General features: G+C 42.9%; 4 protein-coding genes across 4 annotated transcripts in view; 2 read left to right on the plus strand and 2 right to left on the minus strand.

Annotated features, from left to right (window-relative positions):
• slc22a23b (solute carrier family 22 member 23b) overlaps positions 1–8,242 on the plus strand; it is an 11,469-nt gene extending 3,227 nt beyond the window's left edge. Inside the window, exons 4-10 of the mRNA XM_071918432.2 lie at positions 4,505–4,691; positions 4,976–5,103; positions 5,824–5,926; positions 6,125–6,351; positions 6,764–6,796; positions 7,107–7,230; positions 7,472–8,242. Of these exons, the coding sequence (XP_071774533.1) occupies positions 4,505–4,691; positions 4,976–5,103; positions 5,824–5,926; positions 6,125–6,351; positions 6,764–6,796; positions 7,107–7,230; positions 7,472–7,901 (1,232 nt within the window). The 3' untranslated portion in view covers positions 7,902–8,242. The remainder of the gene's footprint in view (positions 1–4,504; positions 4,692–4,975; positions 5,104–5,823; positions 5,927–6,124; positions 6,352–6,763; positions 6,797–7,106; positions 7,231–7,471) is intronic.
• Positions 8,243–9,468: 1,226 nt separating this feature from the next.
• On the minus strand, positions 9,469–11,225 carry psmg4 (proteasome (prosome, macropain) assembly chaperone 4). Its single transcript, XM_071918418.2, has 3 exons — positions 10,938–11,225; positions 10,242–10,317; positions 9,469–9,913 (listed from the first exon to the last, which is right to left on the minus strand). Exons 1-3 carry the CDS (start codon positions 11,112–11,114, stop codon positions 9,792–9,794), a joined length of 375 nt encoding a protein of 124 aa, XP_071774519.2. The 5' UTR covers positions 11,115–11,225; the 3' UTR covers positions 9,469–9,791.
• Positions 11,226–11,323: 98 nt separating this feature from the next.
• bphl (biphenyl hydrolase like) lies at positions 11,324–14,745 on the minus strand. Its single transcript, XM_071918417.2, has 7 exons — positions 14,560–14,745; positions 13,791–13,894; positions 13,421–13,587; positions 12,778–12,931; positions 12,457–12,588; positions 11,878–12,001; positions 11,324–11,749 (listed from the first exon to the last, which is right to left on the minus strand). Exons 1-7 carry the CDS (start codon positions 14,640–14,642, stop codon positions 11,659–11,661), a joined length of 855 nt encoding a protein of 284 aa, XP_071774518.1. The 5' UTR covers positions 14,643–14,745; the 3' UTR covers positions 11,324–11,658.
• A 1,627-nt stretch (positions 14,746–16,372) lies between these two features.
• LOC139926654 (dual specificity protein phosphatase 22-B-like) lies at positions 16,373–22,983 on the plus strand. The gene is made up of 7 exons (XM_071918429.2): positions 16,373–16,403; positions 16,601–16,634; positions 18,093–18,175; positions 20,906–20,955; positions 21,046–21,120; positions 22,054–22,225; positions 22,394–22,983. Exons 1-7 carry the CDS (start codon positions 16,383–16,385, stop codon positions 22,538–22,540), a joined length of 582 nt encoding a protein of 193 aa, XP_071774530.2. The 5' UTR covers positions 16,373–16,382; the 3' UTR covers positions 22,541–22,983.
• Positions 22,984–23,252: the final 269 nt, after the last annotated feature.

Consider the following 23,252-nt stretch of genomic DNA (forward strand, 5'->3'; position numbering starts at 1 on the left):
TGCATGTAAGAGCGCAATGGGATTTTGTATCTGTACATAGCAGTGTGTGTGTGTAAAATGAAACTGAGGCTCTGTGACAGAAGAGTGGTGGGAACCATAAAGGGATTCAGTGTCAGGACTAAGATTAAGAGGAATTTTATTGATCCCCGGGGGGAAATTGGGTCATTGCAGCAGCTAAGAATAAGGTATAGATAATACTACAACAGTTGAAGATGAAAGATACAATGTCCTTGTCATGTTGATATAGAGTTCCTATTGTAAGCTCTTGTTTAAGGCCTTGTCTCAGGTCATCCAACAAAAGCCCCTGAGCCTTATATTTTGTGTGTGTGTTTGAGGTTTTACTCCGATGGGAGGCTGACAAAGCTTTTTTTTTAATTTAGGTTCCCCCCCCATTGGGTAGAAACTCTTTAGGTTGGCATTTTTTTCACTCGATTGCGTTTGGTCACTGTATCAGCACGTTCGCTGCACTTTTAGACCAGCTGACCTTGCCTCCTCCCTCTCTGTATCTATCTCTTTAGCTTGCTTGTTCTCTCACTATCTCTCTCTTTCATGTACACACATGCGCACACACACACTCGGCTCAGCACGGCTGACAAATTTGTCTCCTGTTATTATGGTTAGTCTGTTTGCAAAGCGAAAAATACCTGTAATGGGATCCAATTTTCTTCTACATTTCACTCGCCTTTGTGTATGTTTTCAGTGTTGACAGTAATGGGGAGAAGTGAATGTGTGTGTGACAGTGTGAGTTTGCTATTCATGTGTGAGAACAGACTGTATGCTTGTGCTTTGATGTGCAAAATACAAGGTGTTTGTGTGAGTTGAGCGAGTGCGCATAGAGTGGATGCATATAGTAGGATGGTGGGGTCAGCTCACAGCCACAAGCTGACACACTTTGAAGTGAACTCAAACTATGACAGGTATGACAGCAGATAATAAAGGCATGCATTATTAACTGTTAGAAATGTGTTGAATCGTAAGGCACACTGTAGAATAGGAACACATTCAAAGCTTCCAGTCCACAGATCATCAAATATAATAACATATACGAATACATGACCTGGAAAGAAATGCAACCGCGTGTCTGTTTTTGACTGTTTATTCTGCCAAACATTGAAATGAAACATTGCGAGCGCAGAGTGGACAGTGAATATGAAATGTCTTATTGCCCTGTTCCTCTCCTTATTGTTTGATAAGGGAGGAGAGGGACAGACACAAAAGAAGTAATGTTGATTAAGAACAGAGGCGTATTGTTCTAGAGTCTGTTATGGATCGGCTGCTGTGTGGTAAAAGGCTCTGGTAGGAACTAGTTTGGGTCGGGAAACACACCAAAATTAAAATGTAGCATGCATACATATTTTTGGATGATTCTATAATGTGTGTGTTTTTGGTTACGCTTGTTCCATCTGCCTTGTCATCTCTGTCTCTCAGTATTTCTGTCACAGAAATACTCTCCTTTTACTCTCTACTTTTCCCTCCCCCCGTTCCCACTCCGCCACAGTTAAAGCAGAGCTCTCTGAATTTCTCTTTCTGAACTGAGCAGCTCTCTGACCCTTTTCCCCATTCACTCCATCCTTTTTCCCTGCCTCATTCATCCCACCTCCTTCTCTCTCTCTCTCTCTCTCTCTGTCCTTTTATTCCTACAGGCACTTGCAGCCTCACACACTCATTTTTCCGAGGCTCATTTAAAATCTCTCATCGTTTCTGTTATCTCACTGCAGCACACAGTGTATAATAAACTCCGCTGGAGGTGGCGGGAGTAGCGCTAGTTCTCTCTGCTAATGTAAATGTGTTTGCGTGTGTGTCGCATGTGTGTGTTGTGGATATTGTGTTGTTACACCAAGTTTGCATTGGTTTATTAGTTTGTAATTTAGCATCTCCGGTGGGACCTGGTAGGATGCTTTCCCTTGTTTTTTTTTCTCATTTGAGCACATAATATATGCATGTAGATCCTGTAATCCCATTTTACTATCATGCCTGTTTGTTATCCAAGCTCTTATGGAAGATTCAGTGTTATCGTGTTAGGTATCTTGTTCATACAAGTGTCTTCTGGGAGAGAGAGTGTTTGATGATAAACCTTAATCTTGGTAGCTGAGGTCATGGGGTTTGCAAGGGCCCGAAGGAATAAAGCTTCAGCTGCTTTTCCAACAGTATCTTTGCCTCATCCCCTCTCCTCTGCTCCTCAGAGACTCTTAGGTAATGATAGAGACATGCAGTGTGTGTGTGTGTGTGTGTGTGTGTGTGTGTGTGTGTGTGTGTGTGTGTGTGTGTGTGTGAGTTGTTATGAGGTAGGGGGATGGCTAATGCTGACTCAGCTGGGGAAAAGTACTGTCATGCTGTGCCCTTCTCAAGCCCTCTATCTGTTTCCCATCCCCATCTTTCTATGCAGTCATCCCTCTCTTTGTCACACACACACACACACACACACACACACACACACACTCACTGCGTCTCTCACTCTGAACCCATGCTGTTAGTAAGCCAATTGTCCCTGCACCCCATTCTCATGCCCCAGGCAAGGTTAGCCAGGGAGCAGCAGACACTCACAGTGCACACATGTATGTATGTAAGTGTGTGTGGATGCATGGGGTGTGGGGGGGGTGGGGGGGTTGTCAGCCATTTGTTATGAAAGATTGGCTTGGCCATTAGATCACACCCTCCTCGCCATCATCTCTTTGTTACGCTTCCCTCCCCGTCTCCTTTTTATTTTCGCCTTTCTCACCCTCTGCAACTGTTCACTTTCAGCTGCAAGACAGTGGAAAAGCTGCTTGGTGAAAGGAGGAGGAGGAGTAGGAAGAAGAGGAGGAGGAGGAGGAGGAGGAGAGGAACAGGGGCATGGAGGGGGGAAGAGGTGGGGGATGGTGGCTTACAGAGGGTGAGAGAGCCACTTCAGCCCTGATGAGCAGGAGGGAGAGTGGGGGGGAGAGAGGGGGGATCAGCCCACGGGGGGGGGGGGGGGGGGGGGGGGTGCAGTGAGATAATCAACACAAGAAGAGCCATTCTCCCACTCAGCTGGAACAAAAGGTCCCTGCCTGTGTGTGTGTGTGTGTGTGTGTGTGTAAGTGTGGATGTGGATATCCCAGCAGAGTTGGCGAGATCAGACACCTCCCCAGAGAGTTTGGGAGTGGTTTTGTTTTTCGAGGTTGGTTTAGGGATGGGTTGCCATTGCCAAGGTACAGAGTTTTTCTCTAACGTGTGTGTGTGTGTGTCTGCCAAGGGTTTCTTACTGGATCTATCTGATCCCTATTGACTGCTTTAAACAGGGGTGCAGCAGAGGTTCAGCGCTATGCTGTTTGGTAAAACAGACAGGCTGACAGTCAGACACACACACACACACACACTCTGTCTCTCTCACTGTCTCTTTCTCATCCAATGCTGCAAGTCAGGCAGAAGAGAGAGAATAGAGAGAGGAGCTTAAGGATGAGTCACTCTGGGGGTCAGTTTAATTTCCTTCCTCTGTTTTGGTTCCTGCAGGGAGGGTTTTGGAGACATTAACTAGCACTGTACATCTGGGACAGGAGAGAACAGAGGTGAAGGGAATAGACGGGGAAGGGATTTCCAGTAATACCTTCAATTTTTTTTCCCTTTCAGCCTCCTGCCTTTTCACTAACTGATTCATTCTACCTGCTCACTGCCGTCCCCTTGCCATTTCTTTCTCTTATCTCGGTAGCTTTATCTCATCTCTCTGTCTCTCTGTCTGTTCCTCTCTCCTCCTCTCACTCTCTCTCTTTCTGTCCTTTTCTCTCTCTCTCTTGCTAGTAGTGGGCTTTATTATTATTCCTCCAGTGATTCCACTGATGAATGGAGGGAGTTTTTCGTCTCCTCAGGAGGGGAGTCTCATTTGTATTCTGCCCCTTGCCTTACTTTCTTCTATTGCCCCCCCTCCCATCTCTGTCCTCTCTCTCTCTCTCTCTCTCTCTCTCTCTCTCTCTCTCTTGTCTCCACAATAAGAAGTGACAGTACATGAGCCCTGGTTATTGAGTGGGCCTCCCTGCATCCCCGCTCCCCCCCGTTGGTCACCTTCAAAAAGACCTTGCCATCTGGACCAGGCCATCTGGACTGTACCATGTTACAGGCAGTAGGGGAGGAGACGGGAGCCCAGTCGGGGAAATGAAGGGAGGGTTACAGTGAAGTGCTCACAGACCAGCTGAACCCTTTAGGAAGGCTTGACAAGTAGTTTGTCCTAAGTTCATGAGAGGTCTGGTGTTTAACTCGTGCCTTCTCAAGGGAATGTTCAGCAACGGATAGTGCTCAATAATTTACGGAGGAAATTCGATATTGGCCCCACCATTAAACAAACACACATCAAGTGCTTCCAGACCATTACGGTTGTCGTTTAGCTCACCGCAGTAAACAGACACACATTTACTTGTCTTCACTCTTCAACTGAAGCTGAACATATGAATTCATACTAACACTTTAAGGGTCTGTAATTTCTATGTAACATTCATCTCTCCCTCTGTCTGTTTCTCTTTCTTGTCTCTCTCCCTCTGTCTCTCTATTTTAGGGATCGAGCTTTGTTTGCCAGGCTGGCGTTTCTCCATGACCATGGTAGCCAGTTTTCTGATGGTGGGCGGGCAGCTATTGATGCCAGGGGTGGCTGCTCTCTGCCGCAATTGGCCAGACCGGGATGATTGGCAGGTCCTCCAGATTGTCATAATCAGCCCTTTCGTTCTGATGCTGCCCTACGTCTGGTAAGTCCCACCCACTGAGGGAAGCCACTGTGGGGGGGATTCTTCGCTATCAGAGCCAGGCAATGGCTTGTACAGTACACACTTGTACTACACAGTAGTGCATAGTACTCGGCACACTCTGTTTCGACCAAGACACAATACTCCCTTTCTCCTATTGTCTTTTTTTCTTCCCCCTTTCTGTCTGTTTTTCCTTCTTGCTCTCACAACATATTCTGTTCTCATCCTTCTTCTGGTTCTTTGTCCGCTCTCTTCATGTCCTTCCCTGTCTCTCTCTCTCTCTCCAGGATTTTTCCCGAGTCGTTGCGCTGGTTGCTGGCCACCCAGCACTACAGCCGGTCCAAAGCCATGATGCTGCGCATCGCCAGGAAGAATCAGGTTGACATAACAACCGAGCCCAGTGGGGTTCTCACAGGTGAGGATCCATCACGTTTTTCAGTTTAGCACATTAAAAGATGATTACGCTATTAATGTAATATTTTCTGCTGCTTTACTCATTTCATTATGACAATTATCTTAAACCGCCATTTATGTTGCAGCTGCAGGCCTCATGGTGTGTGATGAAATGGACATGCAATGAACACACACACACACACACACACTCACACACACTGCGACTCAAAGATGTCCTTGCCATATGCGCACACATGTAATACCTTTCATGCAGTATCACCCGATTGGATCATATGATGAAATATGTTTGCAATCAGACATACACATACATGCTCCCCTGCAAAGATCATGAGCAATTTGTCACTGGAAGATCAATAAATTGGGACTGTCAAAACCCCTAAAAGCCGTTTGTAGTCTTCAAAGGCACGACTGATAATTGCCTTGCTGCTGATATTTTAGTGTTTCACTTACATCTGTCCTCTCTCTGCCTCCAACCCTTCTACTCCCCCGCTTTGATATATGATGTATTGCTCCTGCCTGTCCCAGTGGCCCAGGATGAATACACTGTAACTGAGGTGTAATGTTGTGATAGACGGCCGATGAAGGACCACCTATGCTTGTCTAGCATACTTTCTTCTCTGCGCTAGAGGTGTGAAGGGTGTGAAGTGTCCCCCGGTGCCTGGTCTCTCATTTCCTCCTGAAAGGAAAGGTCTCAAGGTGTGCGTTTCATGTTTCTTATCAGAGCTGGAGCAGGAGCTGCACAAGAAACCCCAGAGGACCTGCATTGTCAAGATGATGAGCACCAGGAACCTGTGGAAAAACATTGTGGTGCTGTGTGTCAACTCGTAAGTGTGCTGTGTTTGTGGGTGGGTTTGTGCAATCCCTTCGCTAATCAAAGCCAGCATCTGTTAAGAGAGCATGAATTACACATGAGCTCTCCTCCCAAGAGAGGAATATAGGCAGGCGTTTCTCTACTGTACATGTATGTCCTGTGTACCACCTCACTGTGCTCTTGGTTACTGTTTGTTTGTGTGTTTGCACAGATTGACAGGTTATGGGATCCACCACTGCTTTGCCCGCAGTATGATGGACCCTGAGGCCCAGCCGACGGCTATGTGCCACACAGACTATTACACCATGGCTGGCATCGCCGTGGCAACCTGTCTGGCGCTGTGCCCCGCGGTGGGGTTGATGGGTCGTCGTGGAGGGCTGCTCACCTTTATGATCATCACTGCCCTGGCATCACTGCTACAGCTTGGTTTGCTCAACCGTGAGTACAACACACAGAAAAACAAGACAATGAGATAAATAACAAAAGATATTCAGGAGTTCTGTAGGATATGGAAAGTCATCTTGGCAGTTGAGTTGAAATGAAACAGCAAACATAGTTGCGCTCATAAACTCTGCATGCTGCCCTCATATGTATGTATTTATCCATTAAAACATTACAAATTGCAGTTTAACTTTCAGTCTAATAGGAGCGTATCCCCATCCCCCCATTTTTGACCTACATCTGCTGTACTGTATGTGGTCATTATTTCAGGCTTCACTGGTAAACTGTTAACAGTTCTCCTTAAAGGCTTTCCTCATGCTTGTTTGCTTCTGCCTTGAGCCTCCCTTTGTACGCTTTAACATCATGTTCCCTTCTCTTCTCTCCTCCGATGCTCGCTAATGGAATCCAGTGATTGGGAAGTACAGCCTCCGCCATGACATAGGTACAGTTGGAGTATGGGGAAGAGCCCACTTGCCACCTGTAATGGCCATACAGGATTGCTTAGTGTTGTTGTAGCCTTATGATACCTGAAGGAATTGTTGGATAAAATACTGAAAAAATAAATGATCCAATAAAAGAGTAAATGATTCAATTAAATTGACGGTTGGCCGAGAGTAGCCTAATTTCAAGGTCAATTAAGCACTCCTACAAGCGCTAATTTGTTCCCTAGGCATCATGATTAATGTTTGTTGTTGGTGCGTTACGCTCTGTGATATTGGTATGCTGACGTTTTGTTGTCCTTGTCTGGATAGTTCTGCGCGACACTCTGAACAGGAAATTCTCTGTGGCCTTCTCCATCATTGGCATGTTCTCCTCCCACGCTGTAAGCACCCTCAGCATATTCTTTTGCGCTGAGATCACTCCTACTGTCATCAGGTGAGCTGGATGTGCACAACCACATAAAACCACAGTTATGGGAGCCTCATGACTGACTTTTCGAGTTTTCGTACTACAGTTGCCTGTTGGCTCCATCTTGTGGTGCAATTTTGACAAGCGAGTACACTGCCTCTTGACCATAAGAGTGTCTATTGTTTGTTTTATTTATGTCAGATCCTTTGTTTGTGGTACGTCTAATCTTACATTTGATAATACATTCTCTCTCTCTCTCTCTGTGCAGGGGTGGAGGGCTGGGCCTGGTGCTGGCAAGCGCCGGCTTCGGCATGCTCACTGCACCCATCATGGAACTCCACAACCAGAAGGGCTACTTCCTGCATCACGTGATCTTCGCCTGCTGCACTCTCCTGTGCATCATCTGCCTGCTGCTGCTGCCCGAGCCGCGGGGCCAGCCGCTGCCGGAGAGCCTGGCCGACGGAGAGAGCTTCACCCGTCAGACGCTGCTCCACCCCGGGGAGCAGCACCTCCTTCTCACCAAGACTGACAGGGACTACTCCCGCGTCCATGACACGCCGCTGCACCTGTCGGCTACCGGGGGCGCCACAGTGGCAGCAGCCACCGCTCTGGCAGCGGTACCCGCCTCGTACGCCCTGGCGACTGGAGGGGAGGTGCTCAGCAACTGCACTGTAGCCAATGGGGTGCGAGCATCGTAGCAATAGTCTACTACTGCGCTATTAATTGCTCAAGCATTAAATTGATTGGGTGGTACTGGGTTATTGAGCCTGTGAAAAACCCACAGGATCCTTTTTAGACAAAACCAAAAAAAGAAAAAACAGAATTGCTCAAATGACCCAGATGGACACTTGTTTAGGGGAAATGAAATGGTGATAATAGTAAAAGATTTGTGTAGTTTGTAGTGACTATGATTCACAGTTCATTCAGGATTTGCCAAAAAAAAATCTTGTACTAGACTGAGTTTATCTCAAGTCAGTGTGTGTTAATAATATAAAATGGAAGTTTTCAGCGGTGTTCAAGTGGATTGCTTTCACTGTACTAGTTGTATCTGCTCTTTCACAGAGTGATTTGCAGGCAAAGAAGAGTAGACGAGTTGACAGGCAAAGAAAGTAGAGCAGACTAGCTTTCAATAATGTGTGCTCTATGAGTTTTCTGTTTGTAGTTTGACTTGAGAGAGGATTTCACTGCATCTTATAATTTTTTAATGAGTTTTTTTGCACTAAATGTCAAAGACACAATCAATTGTTTGTGATTTTCAGCCAACACATTGGAGATCCAGGGATTGGCTAAACCACTACCACTCTTTTGCATGAAAGGGCACAAATGGATTTACACGTGTATCTTTTTCTTCTGATTTGTGGTCCCTCTACTAGAAGTCCAATGTGGCACTTTATCCTCAGAAGAGAGGTCAGTGTAAACACTTTTGAATTGCGAGCATTACTGCTGTTGGTATGGGTGAATGATGGTTGTCTGATGTGATTAACAGCCAGAGGCCTAGGCAGACTGCATGAATAGTCTATGGAGACTGTGGGTAATGCTACATGAATCTGAGAGTTGAATGGACTAGAGTAACCAGTTTACTATGTCTTATGACGCATCTCAGCATCTGAATGGCTTTATCATGATGGTTCTGTTCTTAAGATACAATGTAATTTAAGAAAACCAGTATTTATTTTGTCATGCTGCCAAGGGCATTTTGTTGCTTGAAATACCTCCTTAACTTAACTAGCTAATATTCCACCCCAACTTTCACTCCTTGTTCTCTGTACTGTGGTAATGTTATTGGTTGTAATCCTGTTCCTAGGATGTGTAACTCTAGCCTGACAAAATATTGGTTGGCCCTGCCAGAAAGCACAATATTTATAGCAGTTTTGAAATAAACGTTTGTGAAGATTTAGAGTAGAGCAGCTTGGTCTGCATAGAACTGGCCTAGTTGTGATTAGTGTACATTTGTACAAGACCACTTTACTCTGTATGTATCCCTTAGGACTGAATAAAATTGTAAGGTATGTATTTATGTGCCATTCAATGATAATGTATGGACTATCAACCTTACTTTTTTAAGATATGAAGCACATCGAATACATAAACCATTTCATAAGCCATTTTTGTCCAATAATACCTGGACCCACAAATCCATGTTAACATCCTCCATATTTTTATCATGACATACTATTTAGTACATGGCACGTATTTTGAACACCTTGTATGGTTTGCTAGTTTGTATGTTTTCAACAATGGAATACTCAACCACTAATGCTGTTTTCTAAGTGTTATTTTTTTAATATGATGCATTTGTACAAAAAGCCATAGGCCTACATGTTTTGATAATAAACCACTTAATTTATTGATTATGTCAATAAATGAACACTTGATGTGACCATTTGTGTTTATTGTGTTGGTGCATGATTACACAATAAGAGTATGTACGTCTGGAGTTGCTTAACTTTCTTGAAAAAGCATGTAAGTCCAATCAAGTAAGTGACAAAAGAATAAGAGAAGGACCAGCCATGTTGTCCTCCCTCTTGCATGTCTTCATTTCTATACAAAAGTGAGCGAGAGAAAGAACTCTATAAAAGGATCAAATGTTAAAAGTGTTCGGGGTGAAGCTCCAGCTCCTTCTTGATCCTGTTTTCCACCAAGAGAGAGAGGTTAGAGTCTGTCATTGGAAGACTGTAGCTCACAAATACTTGCTTTTTCATCTTCTTAGCTGCAAACCAGAGAGAAGGAGACAATTATTTCACAGTAAAAGTTTGCAAACTAACTCTGATAGGCATCATACTAAAATGTTTTGCTACAGTGTACTGCCAGGGTTATTTATTGCAAAAATCCCCATCAAACCAATCCCATCAGTTTGGGAAGTTGTGGAGACCCAAGATAATTACTTGCTCTCTCTCTCACTGCATCTAGGGTAATATTCCACAAAAGACGCGTACTGCAGGGACCATTTGACAATTTAAATGGCTCAGCCTTTTAATGACTTGTCATAGGCTGCTACATTAGGAAGCACAAACAGATACAATGTCATACAACATTACCTAATCTCTGTGCCAACGAATTTGGAGCGGTATTTGATGGATCCCCCATGACTAATGAAGATAACGGCATTGAATCCTGCAGACAGAAAAACAAGCAGCTGTTAGTCTCTCTGCAAGGGAACGAATCATTAGCTTTGACAAACAAAATAATGTTAATTTTGACTTTTTTATCTTAGCCCAAGGGTTCCCAAACTTTTTCATATCAAGGACATCATATCATTATATCATCATCAAACATATCATTAGACCACAGACCCCTATTGGATAAGAATTTCTTCCAGTGGGTTTTGTTATCTGTCTCTATTGTTGGTGGGGAGGTAACAGTGGAGAGAGTGAAACCTCTTATCACAATAGTTATTCTAAAACATTCTCTCCTGCTAATAGCGCTTAGTCAATGATATAGGCTATATTTGAACTAATCCTCATTTTGCTGAGGAACCTATGGAGCCCACTCCAGCACCCCTGGGTGTCCCCTTGACCCACTGTGTGATGTGACATTTGGACCCACACCCCGATGCAGCCAATTTAGCAGAAATCCATCTCAGTTGTCTGAAGGCCCCCCTTTAAGTATCCTTTCCCCCCACTAGCAGCGCCCCTACCTCGGACCCTAGTTGTGGAACCGCTGCTTTGTTAATGAGTTTAAAACATTCAAACACTTGGGTCTAGCTACTTGTTTTGGTTTGGTGTTTTACTTACATATTTGCTGCTCATTGAAACCGCCAAGTTGGACAAGACTGGAGTCGACCCGACCCAGAGGAAGAACCCGCCGCTTAGCTTCATGACATGGAAGTGTATTACTTGCTCCAAAATCTTCTCAGAGAAATTGTGCACCGTAATGGCTTCCAGCGCGGCTCCGTTTTCTGTTACATTCATGTTGTTGTAACGCTAGCTGTGAACATGAACACTACTTTAACTCGTGCGTCGCGCCAGTAAACAGTAAAGCAGTTACTTCCTGGTTTGTGTGCTGCTGAAAGAAAAATGGAAGCCCAAAGCAATCGATCAGAAAGCAATCGATGTTAGAGTTGACGACCTGCGTTACTAGGCAACACTAGCGCGAGGGGAAAATCCTGAACTACAAAACAGACACTGCGGCCTGCTATGCCATCATATAAATTTAATTCAAAATTAACATATAAAGTAAATGCTACATATAGGTTATGAAAAATCACTCTGCTTGTGATTGAGCTCCATGATAAATCTAATATAAAAACATTCCAAATTCCAATTTAATATATAGGCTAAAGAAAATGTTATTGTTATAGAAAATGAAAAATGTTGCATCCTAGACAATGAATGAAAAAATCACCCCGCTTGTGATTGAGCCCCATGAAAGTAGAAGAAAGTACAATAATTGACAAAATAAGACAAAATCAAGTGTCCAATAGTCATCCTGCTTCTCCTCTGTCCTTTCAAACTGTTAATCATCCAGAAAGTCTTCCACCAGCTTGTTGAATTCAGCAGCAAACCTCAGGTGAAGATTGTGTTTTCCCTCTGGCATCAGATGTAATCTAGATTTGAAAAAAAGAACTATTGTCAAGCGATGTCCTTCATGTAGAATTTTCTTGAGTGTGAAGTAATTGTGATAATACTGTTTAAATGTATGTGTGTGTGTGTGTGTGTGTGTGTGTGCTCTCACCGTGAGCCCCTGATGTGTTTGAGGAGGTACTGTGGGTGGAAGCTGGGCACCATGGGGTCTTTCTCTCCATGGATGATGAGGGTAGGACAGCTGATCAGAGGCAGAAGCTCCATGCAGATACTCCCTAATTGGACAACATCAAATTAAACATACACTTAGTTTGGTTTTGCTCTTCTTTAACTGACATTTTGTTGAATACTAATCTTCAACTTATTTAGGAGACTCACAGATGTATTTCCAATGTGTTCCTTGTGTGTAAAAGTAGTAGCAAACTGGTGACAGATGTACACATTCATAAAATATTTTTCATGGGATAAGTTGCTTCAGTCCAGTGTTTGTTACTACACATCCCCTGTCTAAAACATTATAAAAACACAGTACTTATAGGTTCCATAGTATGAAAAGAATATTCCAAATCTTACCAGCATTATCAATAAAGCCACACGGCATGATGCCTACCCAATGTTCCCAACATGTTCCCCTTTATCCCATGGTTTTACCCTTTCTGATGGTTTCTGGTCTCTAAGATCACTCAGCTTGACTTGTGGTATAAACTTTTAGCAACAATGAAGTGAACACCTTCTGGTTTGTGGGTAAACTGTGTAATCCCATCCACCCAGGCCTCCCAGGTCTTGGGGAAGAGCTCTGCACCATACATCTCCTCCATGGGCTGCCTCATCCTCGCACTCCACTTAGACACATCACGGATTGCTAGGTGTTCCCACACAAACCCATGCACACACACACACACACACACACACACACACACACAATACGCACATTATAAAACGGATTATATAACTCACAATTCACATAATTATTCACAGTTGATGACTACATCGGCAGCTACCAAGTCCATGAAATACACACACACTCTTTACTGCAGTGGAGTTGTGGTACCATTGTAAATGCTGAGGTCCTGCTGGGAAACATAGGCGTTGGATCCCCACACTACCATCTTGTTGATCAGGTCAGGAGTCTTGGCTGCTGCGATCAGAGCGGTGATTCCTCCATCACTCCACCCCAGCAGAGAGAACCTGCCGAAGCCCAATGCCTGCCAGGGACATGACAAACATACGGTACAACGCTAACTCACTGTATTTGTTTATAATCATAATAATGTGACACTTCATTGATCCTCATAGGGGAAATTCACTTTTTGTTTGTCCCTCTCGAGGTCAGAGTGCAGGGTCAGCTACAGAATAAGGCCCCTGGAGACAGTAGGTATTTAATGATTTGCTCAAGGACACTTTAGCAGGACGGATGCTGGCCAACACGGCCTGAACCTGGGTCCTCTGGGTGAAGGACTGTCTCTATAGTTAGGGGGCAATTTAGAAATGAAATGAAATTGTTTCCTATCTTCTCATTGCACAATGGTAGATTGATCAAAGAGCCAATTTGCCAGAAGGTCACTATAATACTTTAATATATAATATTGAGCGCATCCTTTAGTAGGGCTTAGTAAACTATGCACTTCATCATTCAGATTGGTATTTAGAAGGAGTTAATCATCACCCTTAGCTTGTCAACAAACTGACTAAACCTTCATTAGATCCACTGCATCCTTCGCATCCCTCTCAAAGAAGTCTGGGGGGAAGTCTCTGTCTGGAGGACGAGAGCGTCCATAACCGCGGGGATCCCAGCCCACCACAGTGAAGCGTTCCTTATTCAGAGACTTCAGTTGAGGTCCAAAATCAGTCTGAGCGCTTCCTGCAGTAGGAGAGCCAAAAACAGCAACGGTGCATTGGTTTCCTCTCACTTGGAGGCTGCCACCATACCGTAACATAATGTGTTTTAAAAGATATTTTACATTATATGAGACAGAGATATGTGTGTGTTTGAGAGAGATAGAGTTGTCATAGACTGCCACCAGGTGTCTTCTCTCCCCTTAAGAAGAGACATGTTGTATTTACCCAGAGCTCCAGGAAGCAGCAGGACAGCATGCTTCCCTCTGCCGGTCTGCTCATAGTACAGATCCACTCCATTGACACGTTGTCTGCCTGAGGTCACTGAAGAGCTGTGGGGAAACAAGACAAGTACAGTACTGTGGCAGAAATGGTCATGGTGATAGAATAGAATAGATCAGAATAGAATCTCCCTAGTGAATGGCATCGCATTTGACAGTCACACTGAACAAGACAAAACAAAACAATCCCTTACAACAAACAGCAAACCTACAATACATTTTAGGTGGATGCTGTACAAATATGTCAGCAAAACTATAAACTATATTTAGTATATAATATATATATATATTATATATATATAATATCCTAATATTATATAGGAAATACAAAAACATTTTAAAAATTAATAGCAGTTACTATAGTCAAAAATAGACCACATACTATAGTAAAACAGTGGGATTAAAACAAATACCATAAAGTATAATAAGGTCACTTTAAACTCACTGTTGAGTACTACTGTTGAGTTCTCCCTATGGGAGAATTATAAAAATGTTACACTATTTCGTGCATGCAGAGTGTACAGTATTGTCTAGGTACACTACGCCATCTAGTGGACTTAAATCAAATAGCTGGACTGAGAGAAAACACTCATGCACGACGGGCCAACATGTCGCAAAACGAATAATCCTCCAGTGGCACGCCGTGGTCAGAGTCCATTTTAGAAGAAATGGTCTAAATATGCTCACTTTGCAGCTATCACATAAAAAACAATTACCAGTACGGCTGGATCCCTGTCATGACTGTCTTGATCTCAGCTCTGCACTTGCAAAGACGTCCTCCTAGTAATAACAACGCCATTTATCAGAGGTGCAGACCGACACGGAGCAGTCCTCGTACGCAATCCTCCTGTGTAGTTAGGACGAGATTGAAAATCATTTACTTGCACGTCAACTTTGTTTTGGTGAATGCAGCCAGCACCGAAAACAGTTTGGCACTTTCCACAAAGCGCTTATCGAGAATACATTTCGTAGCGAAAGTACTAAAACGAACCGACAGGTAACATTCACGTAAAAGCAACGCTTACGTGAGTTAATAAATATACTGTATAAATATGGCTTACACTCACGTAAAAACAAGCAATTCCGTTAGAGACTCACAGTGTGTCTAGCCTTCACAACGGTACTTTATAGTATTTTTTAAACCTCCTATGGTGTCATTATAATCCTATATATTATGTACTGTATATACTGTATATTAATACTATAGGCCTACATTAGAAGTGGGACTTATAGTAGGCTATGGTATAGTTTTGCTGTGCCATTTGTATAGCATGCCTATTTATTGTAGGATTAGTTCCTTTTCGAAAAGGTTGGACCCTGTTAGTAGGCTAGTTGCTATAAACTTGGAAGTAATTCCTGAGGTAATGCCTCTCCTTCCTCTTTTTACAGTCTAATTTAATCATCAATCATCTCTCACATCCTTAACTGTCTGTACAATACAGCAACTCCCCCCCCCCCTCCCCCCGCACTCTCCCTGTGTGTGTCTCTCTCACACACACCCACACACACACACACACACACTGAACTGCTCTGATGTAGGTATTTATATGTATCACCCACTGAAGTGTAGGCCCTATTCTTGTGTTTATGTTTATCAATGGGGTTGACCTGTTACCCACGATGAGTGTTCAGATCTAGTTCTCTGAGACAGGCGGCTTTTTGTAAACGCCTCCACGCTCCTCTGCCTGTCAGTGCGTCTGTGCTGTGCCACACATTAAACCACACACAGGAACAGAAGACAAGACGAGGCTGAGCTAAAAATACCTCGCTTCACAGTGATGTGATGAAGGTTTAGCAAAATTTACTGGAACTTAGATGATTGTTGTACATTCCATTGAATGTCCACTGAAATGCTCAACAACAACAACAACAAGAGAAGCACAAATCAGCACATAAATAACATAAGATACATGGGGGAATTACTACTCATACGGCAGCTGAGTAGTATCAGTATCAGACTATTAAATGTATAGCCAAATGGGCATTTATTCCACATGGCATGTATTTTACACCTTATATGGTATAACATGGCTCTAGCCAATGGGCTATATTGACCCTCTGTTGGATCTGTCCTCTGCCCTGAGCTGCCAGAGCGGCGTGGCCCTCAACCATCTTTGTCTGGTTGGTATGTGCCTGTCCACGGTCCCATGACCTACGCCTGGTCTAAATATAGGGTGTTCTGCCGCTAAGGTCACATTACGTCATCCCAACCAGCATATTCTCAATCAACTTGCACTCAGGCCGCGAGCTGCAGACTTGTCGAGAGCTTTATTATACCTTAGGTCACACAAAAAGCCTTTGGAGGAGGCTTGGAAACTGCGTGCTGAGACACAGCAGCTAGTGACAGATTACCTCCCCGTTGAGAGGGCTTGACTGGAGCAACAGGCTGCTGGAGCGCTGGATCATCCTGCTTTGTTGTATATATACAGTTTGAGCAACTTGAACAACTTGGCTACCCGGTGGAAAATGGCCAAACTGAGGTGTTAAATTGGTGAACTGTACTAAACTTGATGTGCTTTGCTTGAGATTTCTGGTGGACATGGGTAATGGAATCAACAAGGTACAGTATCATATGAGATGGAATTATATCTCTACACTGTAAGGATGATAATATTTGCAGCTGTTTACATTTGTTTGCAGCATTAAAGATTAAATTCAACCATTCGAACCTCAATTACCTATTTTACTTCTACATTCCTATTCTACTTTGACGACTTCTGCATCCTTTGCTAACCTCAATTTCTACTTCACTTTTAGGTCCTGCCGGATCTTTACCTCGGAAACTTCAAAGGTAAACTGTCTTGCTCTGTGTAATTTGTGTATAGAATTGATTTATCATCAGAAAAATGTAATTGAGTGTTTTTCAGTTCCTCATATGGAGGGGCATGTGGTGAGATGCTACACTGAGCTCAGTTTCTATAGCGTGGAGAAATCACAATATGGAGGAAAATGATTGAAATGGTGTATTTTGATGTAAAACGAATGGAAGAATCTTTTGTCGACTGTGTGTGCGTGTGTGTATTTGTTCATGTGCGTGGGTGTGGGTGTGGGTGTGATGTCTTTGTCAGCAGTTGGAGAAGATAAATTAATTTCAAGGGTTGCTGTGTAGTGCAGTGTGGGAGGGAATGCCCCTTAGCATGGGGGTGTCCCTTATGTGAACTGTATTCCACATATTTCCAAATAACAGCAGATCAGTGATTAGGTTGTTTTTTCTGTGTGTACACGAAATGGAGACTGCGCAGGTAATGTCTGAAAGCAACAGATACATTATTGTAGAAATGTAATGTTCAGGGAATCGCTGCCCTATAGGAAATCATGGTTCTTTATGAATTACCTTTCATGCTATCCTGATGGTTGAACTTCATGTATTGATTTTGCTGTACAATCTCCCTATTACTGTGTTACTTTGTGTTTTCTGTGTACAACAGCCAGTGTAAATATGTACGAAGAACAGCTTTGCGGTGTAAGGTGACGGAAATAGAGTTCATCTGAAAGCCAGTTCCCTGTCACCAGCTTTAATGGGATATCAGCACCTCGAGTCCTGTAAAGAATATTCATCTCACACCCAACACACTGCGGGACATGTGCTGCATTATCTGACCTATGAATGAATGACTTAAAGTCTTACATAATCTGATTGTATTTCCTCTGCAAGTATTTTAAGCATTTATATTGTACATTAGCGTTCAGATATATATGCATTTTCCCATTATGTTGCAGGTTTTGATTTATATCTGACAATTTATATGAATTCCCTTATGTGAAATGGGATTTTTTTTATTTTATTTAGTTGACAGGCAGGGTCTTTTGGAATAAGCTTTATTTTCATCCAGTATTTACAGCAATTTTATACTCTTCTGGTCTTGCATAGGTCACATCAGACCTATGCAAGATCAAACTTGCAAAGCATGAGAAAAAATGCCCTAGGCACATCTGTCCTAGGTAGAAACATTTGGCTTCCTTTTAAGGAACAAAATTTGATTAGAACATTTACTGTTTCTTGCTTTTGGGCCAAGCTGTTGGACTGTTTTAGAAACACTGGTTTTCCGGTTTTTCTTTCAGTTCAAAACAAGAGCAAACTTATTAAGCCATAAGGTCATATTTGCTTGGGAGAGATTTGGGGGGGGGGGGCGGGGGGGGTCGTTGTTGTTGGGTAGAAAACGCCTTATTTAGGAGGGACCTGCGTGGGGTGATTTGTGATTGGCGGGAGAGGAATATTTGCGATTTTTCAGCTCTTTTCAATCTGCAGATGCACGAGACAGGGAGCTACTGGCACGGTACAACATCACCCACATCCTGTCCATCCATGACACAGCTGCACCCATCCTGGAGGTGAGCGGCCCTGTCTGTGTGTGTGTGTGTGCCTGCCTAGCCCGACCTGACCTCGATACCCGTCCAGCCACACACTCCCCGGCCTGAACATCCAGGCTGATCACCAGTGTTATGACCCACTATGTCCCCCCTGTTCTGTGTTTATTATGAAAGGCCAGTGGAAGGACGGCTGGTGTCCAGAGACTGTTCTGGAAACCACACTGTCTTATCTGTCGACTTTATGACCTTGGCCTTCACCAACTACCTCTCATCACAGTCTTACTCAATGGAGATCTATTACAGTATGAGTCGTCACTCTAGATGTGTTTTGAAAGGATGACTAGGAATAGAATAGGTATTATGTATTAGGTAATATGTAATATAATATACTTTACATAATAGGCTGTTTTTATGATAGACACTGTCTATAAGCTGCTGAAGTAGATAACTGGAATTGATGTGAAAGTCAGACCTTCTTATTTTCTATTTTGAATGGAAAGTCCTTCTGACTTGTAGTATCAGTCACAAGACTGGGAATTCACCAATTTTCACCTGCTAACCAAGGCTCTCTGGCTGAATGCGATGCTGCAATATTGTGTAGAATCCTATTGAAAATTTGAAAATTTGCATGCTATTTTCAGTTAATGTACAGTAAGTGACTGAGAAGATGTAGCCAAATGGACATTTTGTACAGTAGAGCTGTTTAGCTCAACAGTCAGCAATGTGAAAGATTTGAAAGTGCAACTTCATTAAAAGGTTTTGTCCTTTCATATGTTGCTACATTTAGATGTTGCGATTTGTGTATGAAAGAGCGGGAAAGGTGTGTTTCTTGTGCGTACGTGTGAAGGAGAGAAAAAGGTTCTCACAGATCTACTGAGAGGAACCTGAGGGAGTGAGGTTTGAAAGTAGAAACCTGTTTTCAGTGATTTTCACTTTGTAACACAGAAGCGTTTTTATACAATTTGTTAAAACTGCGATATGTAGTTTTTGGAAAGGAAGTATATTGCATATCGTAAGTATCCTGAACACATAAAATGTTTAAATGGTCCTACCATCCCAACACAGTCACAACAGATAGGAACACCTTCTGGACCAGCAGTTCGCCTTACTGAAACCTTTTTATTTACTATTTAATAAACCATTCATCTCATTTTGGATATGTTCATTTCACTTGAGTTGAACAAAATTGTTGCATCATCGGATTTTCCTCTACCTGCTGCTGTTTGACAATTTTTTTGGAAATCTTGAATTCCGCTGAGTTCTTCCATGTCCGCTTTCACAACTTTCATCTTTTCTTGTTGAAAGCAAGCCTGAAAAACATGCCGAGATTTCTGTACACTTTCTCCATCCATGGGAGAATGTCAGTGTGTTTTCACAACCATTACACTGAAGAGAAACAGCAACTTTGTCTACAGTATCACTACCCAGACTGGTCAACCACCAAGATGTTTAAAAAGGTTTTGGCCTCAAATTATGTAAAAGCCTTCAGACGCATGTTACACTACGCCTCCATTCATTAAGCATCTCATTCTTTCTATCTACGCATCTTGATCTCCATTATAGGACTATACAGTTTTCGATATTATGACATCAGTTATTAATTAATCAGTATAATATCATATAGGCCTAATATCAGTTATAAATATAATGACACAGTATGACACAGCGTTTAGAGCGCTTTGGCATAATGATGACTCAGGTCTATTTTACCAGCGTGGGCTAATGGCCAGATGGATGGTTTATTTGCATAACTAACAGTCAACCTTCTGACTGATTGATTTCTTGGAAGAAAGCGTGGTGGTTCCTGAGAGAGGAAGGTCTGGTTTGCAGCCACCAAGTCTCTATGGACGGACGTGTCACTTATACGTTACATCAGTTCACAGTCATCATATACAGTAAATATGAACGGACAATAAAACATAAAACCTTAAATGCACTGTGCATTTAGTCACAACTTCCAATTAATTGCATATACAGTCAGAGATTTGTTTGATATGATTTGTGTCGGTCTGGATTGGATCCTACAGATAGTATCACTGACTCACTGTCATGATGAGTAGCGAGAGTGAATGCACAAAGATATAAGAAGATTTATCTGTATTGTTGGTTAGTAGATAATGCAACACCCTCTGTCAAAAATGGCAATTTCTGATGCAAGAGTGATAGATGCATGGCGGATGTGTGCACGTATACTGGTGTGTGTGCATGCGTGCATTTATGTCTGTGTGTGTGTGTGTGTGTGCGCGTGCGTGTATGTTGGCGTCTGTCTGTGTATGTGAATGTAAGCTGACCTTTGTCGAAGACTCCCATAGCTCAGTGTGTCCCAGAGGGCTCAGGGGCTTTCGCAGAGGTGCAGTCATACCGGGACAAGGTGGTTTCTGTCCACTGGGGCTATGCGTGTACCATCAGCTGCCAGGTGCACATTGCAAAAACACACACACAGGCATACATTCAAAATTCGTTATGTCATGACCCCCCGACTACTGATCTACAGGGCCAGAGGGGGCAAGGCTTTCGGGACGGTCCCTTCTGAGGTGAAACAGGAAGCATGTAGACCCTCGCATTCAGGTGGATGACCTGCCATGATAAAGACCCTCTCCAAACTGTTCTGCTATTACATACTCGGTCTGCCCTTTGTTAACGTCTGACACCAACCATTGCACAATAAAATAACATTAGTAATATTTTTTTTCTGCAGAGATTATGTATTTTTTTTGTATGAGCCTAAACTACCCCCCCTTCCCCCCATAGGACATGACATACCTTTGTATATCCGCTGCTGACCACTCTAAGCAAAACCTGTGAGTATCCTGTATGTATAGAGATTCACTGTATGCCCACAGTAATGTTTAAAGGTTCTTCAGTATGTTTTTATTTGATAATTTCATCAGGATTCAGTACTTCAGAGACAGCATCACGTTTATCCATGAGTCCCGAATGAAAGGTCAAGGCTGCCTTGTCCACTGGTGAGTGAAAAGACATCTAAAGCCCTTATTGGTTGGTTTCTTCCTCTTTACTCATCCCAGCGGGTCAATTGTACTAGTGTACTAATGTGCTACATCTAACAATCACATGCAAAAACAATTCTCTATTTTCATTGGTTGATTAAGTGAGGACTTCCACTTGAGTGTTGAGCATTTATTTTCTTTGTTTTTCACAAAAAATCCTATATCCTGCATCTATGACAGGATATGTTCCTGTGTTTTGCATGTGATATTGAGATCATTCTTTGGTCTGAGAGCGGTCTGAAAACCAGGTGAAACTTAGATGCATGGTTTAGTTTTTTGCATACACGCATCAGCAAAATGTAGGGACCTCTGATGCAAATTGAATAGGCATTATAGTGATGACCAGGGATGTAGTACTAAACTCAGTTTACCCACCTTTTTATTTGCACAGTAGAATTTATCCACCCTTTTTGTCTAACATAAACTTTATGATGTAAACTCATAATATATATTATAGTTAAGTAGTATCAAACTGTGAGTTGTATGAGGATAGGGTGTTTTAAGGAAAAAATAATGTTAAAAATATAATTGATCTTTGTTTATATTGGTGATTGTTTGCCACATGATGATTAGGGATTATAGTTTACTCACCTTTTTATTTACCACTACATCACTGTGACCAGGACAGGCTTCAAAATTTGGGCAGATAATCAAGTTGAACCTGATTCTTATACTACTCTCACATCAAACATGCAAAAGCAGGGATTATCCTTTAATAATCATAATTCCAGAAAAAAAGGCAAAGTAGAAATAAAAGTAAAAAGTAGAAGTAATATACTTCTACTTAGAGTAGAAGTAAAATACTTCTACTTACACAAAACAGAGAAAAGAGCCTCCTAGCCAAAGAACTATCTGATGATTACATGATGGAAAGTAAAGTGCTGTGTTTAGTGTGGCAGGAGTGTCCCGCAGTGTGACCCTGGTGGTGGCCTACATCATGACGGTGACGGGACGGGGCTGGGTGGAGTCTCTGGCGGCTGTGAGGGCGGCGAGGCCGTGCGCCGGGCCGAACCTGGGCTTTCTGCGGCAGCTGGAGGAGTTTGAAAACACAGAACTGACACAAGTGAGTGACATCATGCCGTTCTCACTCTCTGTTCCTGATCGCCTGTCTCTCTTTACTTTCCCTCAGTTGAAGACTTCCTCAGTCTCTTAAAATCTGTATGAGTTGTCTTTTTTGTTTTATATGACTCGCTTTTGTTTTTAATACGATCTCTCTGCTCTCCTCCTCCAGTATAGAGCCTGGTGGAAGGACCGGTATGGGAAGAACTCGTTCGATGATGATGAGGAGATCGTAGCCCTTCTGACCCGGAAGTCCCAGGGCAACAGCAATGCCATGGCAACCAGCATCACTTCCCCACTGGCCACAAGTGGCACTTGACCTAATCAGAAAGTCTGCCTGCCAGCCTCTTACCTGGTCATCTCTAACAGATGCTGTCCATCCACCAGAGCAGCCAATCACTGAGACCTAGAGCATGGCTGTGGGAGGGGCCGCTGCCTTCACCATCAACCTGTTTAGAGCAGCAACTGTTTCAAAAGTTCGTTTGAGGAATCCTGCCTACATCGTTGGCCCTGGAGAGAAAAGCACACTTGTCAGATAGAGGAGCGGATTATGTATCGATATGATATGTCGAATCTCGTGTTTGCAAATGGCTACGCAGTCATGCAAGGGGGATTTCTTTGTCATTATCTTGAGTCCCCTCTGACGTGACATGTTCTTGCCCCCAACTGTCAAAACAACATGCAAGGGCAATCAAGCAGAACACCAAGGAAATACATATATATACAATCAACTGAGTGAACACAGTTACTTAGTCACCTCCTTTAGCAGCACATCTCCCTCTGTGAGTTATGTTATGGTGTGACTTGTACTTGAAATATAACTATTAAATGACTTTATAGAAAGACAGTGTAAGCTGTTTGTTTTTGTCAACTGTTTGTTAGAATACCTTCAAGTAACACTCAGCATGATCAGAATCAATATTTACTCACACCACACTATTATGTCCAAGGAGTAAAGTGAAGCATTGCCTTTGCTTTGCTTTGGTTTGGATTAGTTGTTGAGAGGTTGCAGGAGTGCCTCTCAATCGCTC

This window comes from Centroberyx gerrardi, chromosome 9, assembly GCF_048128805.1.
Source record: "Centroberyx gerrardi isolate f3 chromosome 9, fCenGer3.hap1.cur.20231027, whole genome shotgun sequence".
Lineage (NCBI taxonomy): Eukaryota > Metazoa > Chordata > Actinopteri > Beryciformes > Berycidae > Centroberyx > Centroberyx gerrardi.